The following is an 11,904-nucleotide window of genomic DNA, read 5'->3' as shown; positions in this document are numbered from 1 at the left end:
AGATTACACTTTGAGTATTGAAACAAGGAACTACGCCAAGAATTACAGAGGAGAAGGCACGGCAAGAGAAATCCTAAAACTAGGGTTTGTGTTTGGAGAAGAATTTCTGAAGGAGATGAAAGACGTTGTTTTTCTGCGGCCAAGAGCGACCCTTTCACGTCTCCAACTCCTCATACATATAGAGAACATATGAACAGCTGCTATTAGGGTTAGAGAACCTTTAATTTTCGTGCATGGGCTCGCCGTTGTGGTCTGGGCCTTGAAATTGAAGTTCCGGTCCAAATCAGAAATTCGGGCAGACTGACATTTGGTCACTCAAACGGTCATAACTTGGTCACCAAAATAGCTATTGACGATCTGTGAAAAGTTCTGAAAACTAGACTCTTCTAGCTTTCTGCTGATATAAAGTTCATCTCCTGGATCGTTGTGAGCTGATCACAATTCTCTGTCGAAGTTGACTGACTATTCCTGGCAGATTTTCTGATTTCTTTCCTTGCGCCATATGGATTCCTTTTCCTTCAAGATTTCTCCTCTTTTGCCTCTTTTGTGCTCCTCGGCTTTATTTGTGACCTAAAAACACAAACTAAGTTAAAATCAATATTGTTAAAGGAATTACATAACTAAATAGGGTCGGAAATACATTAAGAATGTTGCATAAAATGCACCTATCAAATATAATCAAACTAGACTAATCAAACAAATTAGAAATCTACCCCAGAATTGGGAAATAAAATGCAAGAACTCTCTCTCTCGCTTATGAGAAATGTAGTTCACCACCAAGTCTATTAAACGATGGTTGGGGATTAACCTCTTACCCGGAACTTCTTCACTTTCTTCTTCTCCTTTTCTTCTTTTCTCTGGGAATGGTGTTACCTTTTTCTTTTTCTTTTTTTTTTTTTTTTTTTTTTTTTGCAGGGGATTTGTGTGTAGGCCCTTGTTGGAGGTGGCAGATCATCTACGAATGTCAAAGCTGTGCTCGATGGCCGATGGCTGATGTCCCTGGTCGTGGCGAATCATCCGGAAGACCTTTATGGTCTTTGGGTCTTTGAGCTCGCCAGAGATGATGGCATTGATGAGGCATTGTGAGGGCTGGACTCGATCCGGCTCGGTTCCTTAGATCTATGTGGCAGCTTGTAACGTCTTGTGGCCAGGAACCCCTTCTGGCTTGGGACAGTGAAGAGATATGGCTCGTCGGCGTGGGGAGCTCTAGATCTAATCCTTGGAGGTGCACTGCTTTCGATCGTGGGACTGGATGTGCACGTCCCTTCTGGCTTTGGCAGTTGGCCTTGGGGCTCGACAATGGTGGGTCATTGTCCAGCGGCACGCCCGTGGCTGTCGAGCTAGTGAGGAGTGTATGGGCGGCGGCTGCAGAGGTGGCACATAAGATGGCGGCTGGTTGGTGGCCTTAACAATTTTGCTAGGGTTTTCACTTACTTGGGCCTGGGCTTTTTTGGCTGGGCTAGGTTTTCAATTTCAACAATTATTACTATTATTTTAATTTTGCTTTAGTGGGGGGTTATGTTGGAAATGCTCTAGCTTCTGATCTTGAAGAAATATGACGTGTGATTCATCTATGTCTTTGATACTCACGGAGTGAATTGAACTATGTTAGAACTGCTTTATTGCTAGTAAAGGTTGAACCATTTAAAAGCATCTCCAATGGAGATATCAAATGACACATGGCAATCTTTACAACTAGTTTTGACATGTTTAGTTGCTTCAACCCATATGTCAATTCTGACATGGCAAATGACAATTCTCCCATAATGTCAAATTTGACATTGTGCTATTCACTAGTCATTTATTTATTTTTATTGGTTATTCTCTTTCTTCCTCATTCCTCAACAATCAAAATAAATGATTGTTGATTGTTTTTAAATAAAGAAGTTTTCTGAAAAATAATATAATAATATTAAATTTTGACCATTCTATTGGATCAGAGAAATGCATCAAAAATGACATTGCATAAGTCACATGTCAAGATCAAGTTTGACATTGAAATTTGACATCTCCCTTTTTTTAGTTAAATATGGATAGTTTCATTGATTATCTTTAGCCGGAAGGCTTATACATCAAAATACGCTTGTCTCGATAAACTCATGGGTAACAAGTCTTACAAATGATAGGTAGCTCTCATTGCAACAACTTAATTAGCACAAATGAAACCTACAACAAATGACTTCCAACTAAATCAACCTAATTGCCATATAGCAGATGTATTATTAGCCTAAGACATCAATTGGCCTACAACTATATATATCCAAGAATTAAATTGAACTAATCATCCATCAAATGTCTAGTTTAGGAAACATGAAATTAAGCTACCTCCTTGCCCTTATTATCAACACTAGTCTCTCCCCTCATAAACCTCGGGGTTGTCAAATGAGGCAGAGTAACTAATTTCACCGACTTTGACTTCTTTCGAGGCTTCGTATTCTTGCTTCCTAAAGGTCAACCTTTCCGTTTCAAGGTAATGATCGATTCCTCCATTCCTAAAGAATCTTCAAGAGTAGTCTTGATTTCCCAAAGACAAAATCACCTCTAACACCTCTTTGTCACAACATTTCAGTGAACCTTGAAGATCAGGCCTGAAATCAATAGCTTGCTCCAAAGGCCTCCCACACAGCTCAGTCAAAGGCCTAACAAAGCCAACTAAGTCCAGTGACGTGGGCCCAACAAAGCCCAGCCCATCAAGTAATCCGATCAAACCAGCCTTCCCTGTCAACTACAATTTCAAAAGGCTAGGGTTTCCCACCGGAAAGGTCAAGACTCTAACCTTTTCCGTCTTCACACGTTCCTTCCAATGGTACAACTCCAGCCACCTGTACAAAACCTGCAACCTCCGTCTCCAACCGAGATACATTCAGCCCTACTGCACCAGCTTTCAGAGACATCGTCCCCACGGCCTTTGGTTCAGCCATGTAGCTAGAAACCCTATGGAAGAAGCCACACTCTCTACATAGTCCCTTACACTTCTCAAGAGTGAGATCGAGATCCACCGAGAACTCTAACGAGAAGGAGAAAGTACAATGAAACAGAACTCGCCGCCACACATTGTGAAGCATACAAATCTTCTAAACAACCTTCTTCCTCTGCAACATCTTGTAATCAGGCCGGATGTAGGATCCTAGAATGTTGCCGATTCGAATTAGGATTTTCTCATTCCGCATAGCAAAGCAGAGACGTTTAATCAAAACCCAAACTTCCAGAGAGTCTAGTGGAGCCTTCTTCAAGTCGACGACCCCATTGTAGTCCGCCAACAACAAAGCTGAGTTGTTGAAAAACCATGGGCCTCCATGAAGACTCCAATTCTTTTCCTCATGCTCGCCAAAATGAAACACAAAAATTCCATCCTCCTCTTCATAGATCTCCAATTTTTTTTAAAATTTCCAAACACTCGACGTCGCCGCCACGAGGGACGACACTAACACAGAGATTGGCGTAAGAAAGCACCCACACAAGAAGGATCCATCCTCATCAATGAGTTCCAGACCTTCCTCAATATTCACCACCTCATCCTCCGCCAGCAACATAGGTGCCGCCATCAAGAATTGCTCAGCCAATAGCAGAGAAAACGCCGATTTTTAACCTAGTCACACATTTGCTTTTTTTTTTTTTGTTCTTTTACTTTTTAGTTGTACATAGAAAAACTATTATATACGGTTACATTGATTGATAAAAAGGTGTCTGTTTTTTTAGAAAAAATTAGAAATCTATCCGAATGAATAAATAAGATTAATAATAGGGCTTAATAATATCAATATAATTTAAAATAAACACTTTTTATAGTCCCAACAACAACATTAATTTAGAGAAATTTAAAGAATCATTATCAGTATTAATTAAGCCAATTTGGCTTATGGAACTGCCATGGTTAAACATTCAGATATCCCTTAAATTGCCCCTCCCTTAAATTAATCCTACCAAATCAGATCTAAATAAAAAAAGGCCAAAAGAGTAAACAGCCAAATGATTTTAAATTAGTAGCTAAAACTGAAACCCAAAACCACCGAAAACAACTGCAAATCAGTTCGTTTAGGATAACAACTTCAGAATTCAAAACAAAGCAGTTGTTCAGTTGAATTATTCTTCCCCTCATCTATCTTCCTCCTCTCTACGTCTCCCACTACTCAACTTCTCTGCTGTTTGCCTTCATCTCAAGTAAATTCAATCCGTTGCCTTTCAATTGTTGGTTTGTTCCTTTGCTTCCTCAGGTTATTGTTGATGAGCCTTCTTACTTTGTTGAATTTGTCTTCAAGGCAAACGTGCATAGAAAGAAGAAGCTACCACATATAAAAGGTATGCTTACGCAACTTCATCATTGTAAATATCATTCGTTATTCTCAATTTACTTAATCGTACACCTTGCAGTAATTAGCAAATGTTGATATTGGCAGGTTGATTGAGTCGAAGCCTTTAACCTAATCTGTGAGGTTCAAACCGACAAACAAAAAGAAGACAAACAAAGTAAGTAATATGTAGTGAAGCTGAGGTCTAAGTCCCGTCAGTTTTATTCTGAATTTTGTGATTGATCGCACAGTCATAGACAATTAACATGAATGTAATTCTTTGCATGGGGAGACTTTAGCCTATTGTGTATTTGTGTTTTCTTTCTATTACCTTAAATGGGTTTTGTGATATTGGGGTTCAAACTGACAAAGCAAGCATTGAGATCAAGGCAAAAAAAAAAAAAAAGACACGAAAAACATAGACTGTCAGAGTAGCAAAACCAAATCCCTTCTTATCCCTTCTTTTCATTTTCAATAACTTCTTTGAAGTTGTTTTGCAAGGTCTATGTAACAAAGTGTTGTTGTTAAATCACAGACTATCCCTTCTTTAAACTTCTACACGGGTACAATCTATAGAACTGCTTCTCTGTGAATTTCCTATTGTTTCAGATGAGAAAGCATTGTATGCTATTAGTTCAAGGTTCATATATAATACTTACTACGTCACAATATATAACTCGATCTGTTTGTTTGCAAGTCATAAATTGGAGATGTTTGATCCCTAACATAGAGCATATACTCAGTGCGTACTCATATGGCGATGGCGTGTATAAACTGTATTTGTACTGAATTACTGATGGGAAAGAGAAACATCATACAATGCATTGCTGCTGTGTTGTGTTATAAATATAGCCTCAAATAACCGTTCAAAGTTATCTGTTAACCATGATGAGTACGGTTCCACCATTTCTATGCTAAATGTGTGGCAGTTTTCATGTCACCTTTTTGGTTAGGTCAAAGAGGGAATATGGCTTATCCCACGATCTACAGATTAGCTGGTGCATTAAGCAAACCACCAGTATCAAAATTACTCACAGTTCTCGACATGTATACACATTAAGGTGGTGCATTATATTTAAGTGATGTAACCCTATTATCTTATACTACATTTTAATAAGGGCCTCTTCGTGTGTTAGGGTTTAACCCTATTATCTTATATATTCTAAGTTACATTTTAATAAGGCCTCTTCGTGTCTTAGGGTTTAACCCTAATATCTTATATTCTAAGTTACATTTAGCCCTATTGCCAAATTAGGGCTCTTCGTCTGTTATGGTTTAAGAGGTTTGCTACAAAGGAACATAAGGTTTCATCTGTTAATTAACATAGTATATGTTGTAAATACTTACTATCCTTCCTACATGGATCACCTTACTATATAAATAGAGATTTACAAAATTAAACACATTCGTTGTAATCTTCGTTGCAGGAACAAACGTTAAATAGTAATTGAACGTGCACCTGATCGACATCGACGATGGCGAGAGTCAATGAGCCCTTCTGAACGTGATGCATATTTGGAACGACGTCGTGCAATAGCTCAAGGAAAACGACCAAGGGTGGAAAATGACCCAACTGAAACAGCTGCACACGGTTCTGGTATGTATCTTTTCATATTTACTTTAAAAATATTGCCGCTTTATTATATGTTGCTTTCGTGTGTGTTCCTGAATATAATTGATAGATACCTCAATACAACTAATATGCTAATAATCACATTATCTTATAATTGGAAAAAAAAAAAACTCAATTCGTTAATGAAATTGTGTCAGTAGAAGATGTTAACAATGAGGGCACAAATTCAAGAATTGCTTCAATTACCAATGATGAACAACAAGACTATTCTTGAGTGAGATTGACTCACATCAGACAGTTTGCCCGTTCGACTACATCATGTTCAAGCGATGGAGTTGTCCGGGGTTTCGCTCGCTATGGTGAGCTTTTTTATATTATATTTAGATGATCCATGTTATCATCAATGTACAAAGTTGACTAATAATATATTGTATAACTGAATTGTGTCATTAGAAGAATCAAACGATCGAGGTACAAGTTCAAGAATTACATCAGACTCCAACAACCCAACACATGTCCATCCACGAGTTCGATTAACTCACATAAGACAGCAAGCCCATTTGAATAGGTCACTTACAAATGATGGAGCTGTCCCGTATGCTGCTCGCAATGGTGAGCCTAATGAGTTAACCTCATTGGTGCTAATTGATCATGTTATTTTTATTTTAGAAAACAACTTATAATAAAACTATATTTTGTCACTTATATCCAGATTTACCTAATGCTACCATGAATAATCATGATGAGAACGTGAACAATGTGGCAACCAATAATGATGATGGACATACCAACTACACTGAAGCCGTGAATATCGATGGAGATCAAGGTAGTGACAGTGAGCATGCAAATGGTCATGAGGCGCAACACAATAACGTTCATCGAGTACCAAGAATGAGACGAGAGTGCATTCGCTACAATGCAGCTAGAGATTTCCATGAAGAAAGGGTCCAAGATTTTCAATTGCCCTCACCAATAACATGCCCATACTGTACATCATTGTTATTCCATCAAGAGACCTTCAGTTTGTGTTGCATGAAGGGAAATATTGAATTAGCCCTAATACAGTCTCCTGAAATGGTCTGGCTATTTTCAGACCAAACTGATGAGAGTAAAAAATTCAGACAAAATATTAGAGCCTACAACAACGTGTTTGCATTCACTTCAATGGGTGTACATCTTGATGAAACAATTAATGTCCAAGGTCGTGGACCTTATACCTTTCGTGCTCAAGGTTCTATATATCATAAAATCGGTGGTCTGGTACCGGCGGGCGGGAGAAGGCCACGGTATCTACAAGCTTATATATATGACACCGAGCATGAGCTTCAGAATCGATTGTCTGAAAGTGAAGTTTTAGAGAGGGGTATAGTGGAAAAAATTCAACAAATACTTAATGAACACAATCCCTTTGTTCAAACATTTCGAAGTCTGGGACAACGTCAAGATTTGCCTCCTTGCAAGCTCATCATAAGAGAACAACCTTCTGATCGTCGCCAATACAATTTACCAACTGCATCACAAGTTGCGGCTGTTATTGTAGGAGGTGATGACATCAGTCCAAATGGAAGAGATTTCATTGTACAAACAATAAGCGGACGACTTCAGACCGTTAAAGACTCGGTTGGATATTATGATCCAATGCAGTATCCATTATTATTGCCTTATGGAACATATGGATGGGACATCAATAGTCATGGAAATAACGGAAAGGAAATGACATGTTGCGACTACTACGCATATATGTTACAGGTTAGTTATATATATGTCCACTTTAAATTTCAAAAGGGGTATATGAGAGGATAAAATATTTACTTAAAATTCTTAATTTTGTAGATGCGCGAAGGTCATGAAAATTCTTAATTTTAAATTTCAAAAGGGGTATATGAGAGGATAAAATATTTACTTAAAATTCTTAATTTTGTAGATGCATGAAGGTCATGAAAATCCTCTACATCGAGGAGGGCGTCTCTTACAACAGTATGTTGTAGATAATTATGTAAAAATTGAATCACAAAAGCTCAGATGGCTTCGTAATAATCAAGACAAATTTCGGACAGATGTTCGTCAGGGGCTTGAAGACTCTCTACATTCAGGAGAAAACAATGCAGGTTTGACTTCGAATTATATTGGATAGTATACCATCTTACGTACAATGTAATTTTAAATTTTATTAAAGACTGATTTTATAAGAGATTATTAAAGACAAACATTAAAAATAACATCACATGTGACCAGGTAACGTTGGTCGTAGAACAATTTTACCATCATCATTTATTGGAAGCCCACGTGACATGTACCAGCGATATCAAGATGCAATGGCTTTGGTTCAAAAATATGGGAGGCCAGATCTTTTTATCACTATGACATGTAACCCAAATTGGGAAGAAGTTAAAAGTCAACTGCTCCAAGGACAAGTGCCACAAGATCGCCCTGATCTGGTCACCAGGGTATTTCACGCAAAATTGGAGCAATTGAAAGAAGATGTAATAAAAAAAGGGGTGCTTGGAAAAGTAGCCGCACATGCTTTCGTTGTGGAATTTCAAAAACGAGGCTTACCGCATGTTCACATGCTGATTATGTTAGAACCAAATGACAAGCTTAACAACCCTGATGAATATGATCGCATTGTTCAAGCTGAAATACCAGATCAGAATGAAGAGCCTCGACTATATGATGCAGTGTGTACACATATGATTCATGGCCCATGTGGACCTCTCAATCCACGACAATCATGTATGAAAAAAGGCACTTGCAATAAGGGTTACCCAAAATCATTTGCGAATTTCACAGTGCAAGGCGAAGATGCATATCCTGTGTATCAAAGACGACCAAACAGGCAACCAGTATATTTGCGTGGTCGAGGAAATATGACTGTGGATAACCGCTGGGTGGTTCCCTACAACCCATGGTTGTTATTACGGTATAATTGTCACATCAATGTCGAAGTATGCGGTAGTATAAAGAGTGTTAAGTACTTATATAAGTATATCTACAAAGGTCCTGACAGAGTGTCACTTGAGGTGCAGTCCAACCCAGAGTTCGATGAAATTAGCCAATTTGTTGATGCAAGGTGGGTATGCGCACCTGAAGCTCTATGGAAAATATTCAAATTTGCATTGAACAAAGTATATCCAACAGTTGAGCGATTACAAATACATCTTCCCAATATGCAACAAATAACATTCAATGCAGAACGAACTGTTGAGGATATTCTAGACGATGACCGTCCAAAAATGTCAATGCTTACCGAGTTCTTCACATTAAATCAAAGTGATGAGAATGCAATGGCATATTTGTATCGAGAAATTCCAGAACATTACAGGTGGGATAAAGATACAAAAAAATGGGTTAAAAGAATACGAAATTGGAAGGTTATAGGGCGAATATACAGCGTGTCCCCCTCTGAAGGTGAGAAATTTTACTTACGTGTTCTTTTGAATCATGTAAGAGGTCCAAAATCATTTTTGGACTTGCTTACTGTTAATGGGGCTTTACAACCAACATTCAAGCAGGCAGCGGAGAACTGAGGTTTGCTTGAAAATGACAATAGTATTCGAATGTATCCGGAGGAGGCATCTGCAATAAGGATGCCATCAGCTTTGAGGAGATTATTCGTTACACTTTTGGTGTATGGGGTGCTAGTTGGTGTTCGAGCATTGTGGGATGAATTTGCGCATTTTATGGTAGAAGATTATACTTCATCTGATGATATTGTAAACAGAAACAGGCTCTTACGAGACCTAAATAGAATACTTCAACAGTTTGGCAAGAACATTAGAGATTATGACCTCCCTCAATTGACCGGTGAGCTAGAAGATAATATTGGAATGCCAAGATGTATTGAAGATGAACTTTTTATCCATGTCCCTCAAGAAGATATCGATGCAATTGATCGTCTTAACAATGACCAAATGGTTGCCTTCAACACCATAATGTCTGCTGTGGATGGAAAAGAAAGTGCTTTATTTTTTGTTGATGGTCTTGGAGGAACTGGGAAAACGTATCTATATCGTGCGTTGTTAGCAAATTTAAGAAGAATGAATCATATAGTCTTAGCAACAGCATCATCTGGAATAGCGGCAAACATATTGCCCGGCGGGAGGACAACTCAAGATTCCCCTGAAAGTACTACCTTCATCCATGTGTTCCATAGGTAAACAGTCTGCACTGGCACAATTGGTACGACAATCCACTGCAGTTATATGGGATGAGGCACCTATGACAAATCGAGATGTGTTTGAATTAGTTGATCGAACTTTTCAGGACATAATAGACGTGGAACTTCCTTTTGGTGGTAAAATAATGATTTTCGGGGGAGATTTTCGTCAAGTCCTTCCTGTCATTCCTAAAGGAACAAGGTCTCAACTCATCGAAGCCTCGATTATGAGATCATCGTTTTGGCCAGCTACAAGGATATTGAGACTGAGGCAAAATATGAGATCCATAAATGACCACCGATTTGGGGAGTTTCTATTAAGTGTTGGCGACGGTAGTGAACAAGTCATCCATGATGACATGATAAGGTTACCAGAAAGCATGGTGATTCCATGGCAAAGCGACCAATCTATCTTTCAAATTATTGATAGAGTTTTCCCTAATCTTGGTGATCACGTAGGCGATGCAAGATACATGGTGGATAGAGTATTGATTACTCCTTTAAACGACGATGCAGACATGTTGAATGAAAAGATCATCAGTATGTTTCCTGGTGAAGAAATTTCATTTTACTCATTTGACTCTGTTGAAGATGACATCTGAAATCTGTACCAGCCTGAGTTTTTAAATTCAATAACCGCAAGCGGTTTACCGCCGCACAGGTTAACTCTAAAAACAGGTGCTCCAATCATGCTCTTGAGAAATATAGACCCAAAATTAGGGTTGTGTAATGGTACTAGATTGTTATGTGGTGGTTCCTACCAGAATTTGATTGATGCAGAAATTATGACAGGCGAGTTTGTTGGGTCTAGAGTTTTTCTACCAAGAATTCCTTTGCAAAGTGCAGAAAATGCGGGACTACCGTTTCAACTTACAAGAAAGCAATTTCTAGTCAAGTTGAGCTTTGCTTTGACCATAAATAAATCTCAAGGTCAAACCATCCCACATGTGGGAGTTTACCTCCCAGATCATGTTTTTAGTCATGAACAATTATATGTGGCATTGTCGAGAGGAGTATCAGAGTCTACCACAAAGCTGTTGGTTAAAAAAGGGTCCATAGTTGGTGAAGATGGCGTATTTACTAAGAACGTCGTGTTTAAAGAAGTTTTGTTTCATTAGTCAACCAATAATGATATGTTGTGTTCATAGGTACTTCATTCAGTAAATCAAATTAATTGTGGTGTTTACTTTTTAATTCTTATGTTTAACGTTTTGAATTTTTTCTTATTTGTAGAAGTACTGCTTTTAATTCTTATGCTTAACGTTTTGAATTTTTTCTTATTTGTAGAAGTACTGCGACATGGAAGCTCTCAACTAGAGAAGAAGCTACAAATAGGCGATGGCTTCAGGCGGCATGTTTCTTTATTTTCATGTGGTTGGCGCAAGGGAATATCAGTGACAATGAACACCGTTGATCTCAGTAATCTGATTCTAAAAGAGTGGAAGAAAAAGAAACAAGCACAGTTTGTACTCTTAAACTCTTCTTATTTTCTTTCCTTTTAGGTATGGTAATTAACCACATTGTTACTAATTGAAATTCTTATAGTTGGAACTACAAAAACGCACGTAGGGAATTGATGACACATGACATTTCTCACATTAAACAAACTTGGAGAAAGGTTCTGCGTGTTAGGTATTCAAAACTATATATTCAAGAAGATATGTTTATTGTTAATTTTATTGCATGCATCTTCAACATTCACACCAGTTTTCTTGGCTTTTTATTTTCATGCTCACTAACTGGATAAATATATTTACAGGAAGCAAAAACACAATGAGCAATACTCCTTTTTAGTTAAGGTATTGTAATTTCAGTTAAATTACTTAACATCAAACCTTAATATATAAGCTTTATGACGTCTCCTCTCCATATTTACATGTTTTTCA

At 38.0% G+C, this 11,904-nt stretch overlaps 2 protein-coding genes across 2 annotated transcripts; both read left to right on the top strand.

The window, feature by feature from the left end:
* Positions 1–5,777: 5,777 nt before the first annotated feature.
* Positions 5,778–9,389, top strand: LOC101294546. Its single transcript, XM_004295760.1, has 5 exons — positions 5,778–5,886; positions 6,316–6,474; positions 6,575–7,611; positions 7,787–7,970; positions 8,098–9,389. The coding sequence occupies exons 1-5, from the start codon at positions 5,778–5,780 to the stop codon at positions 9,387–9,389; spliced, it is 2,781 nt and encodes a 926-aa protein (XP_004295808.1).
* Positions 9,390–9,419: 30 nt separating this feature from the next.
* Positions 9,420–10,620, top strand: LOC101294254. The gene is made up of 2 exons (XM_004295759.1): positions 9,420–9,873; positions 10,016–10,620. The coding sequence occupies exons 1-2, from the start codon at positions 9,420–9,422 to the stop codon at positions 10,618–10,620; spliced, it is 1,059 nt and encodes a 352-aa protein (XP_004295807.1).
* The last annotated feature ends 1,284 nt before the right edge of the window (positions 10,621–11,904 follow it).

The sequence above is a fragment of the Fragaria vesca genome, linkage group LG3 (assembly GCF_000184155.1).
Source record: "Fragaria vesca subsp. vesca linkage group LG3, FraVesHawaii_1.0, whole genome shotgun sequence".
Lineage (NCBI taxonomy): Eukaryota > Viridiplantae > Streptophyta > Magnoliopsida > Rosales > Rosaceae > Fragaria > Fragaria vesca.
The sequence above is the reverse complement of the archived record's forward strand: the minus strand, read 5'-3'. Positions and strand labels throughout refer to the sequence as shown.

Coding starts and splice junctions, on each gene's coding strand:
- LOC101294546 (XM_004295760.1), top strand. CDS start 5,778: ATGAGCCCTTCTGAACGTGATGCATATTTGGAACGACGTCGTGCAATA. Junction 5,887..6,315: donor AACAGCTGCACACGGTTCTG/GTATGTATCTTT, acceptor TTGTGTCATTAG/AAGAATCAAACGATCGAGGT. Junction 7,971..8,097: donor TTCAGGAGAAAACAATGCAG/GTTTGACTTCGA, acceptor ACATGTGACCAG/GTAACGTTGGTCGTAGAACA.
- LOC101294254 (XM_004295759.1), top strand. CDS start 9,420: ATGTATCCGGAGGAGGCATCTGCAATAAGGATGCCATCAGCTTTGAGG. Junction 9,874..10,015: donor TGGGAAAACGTATCTATATC/GTGCGTTGTTAG, acceptor TGTGTTCCATAG/GTAAACAGTCTGCACTGGCA.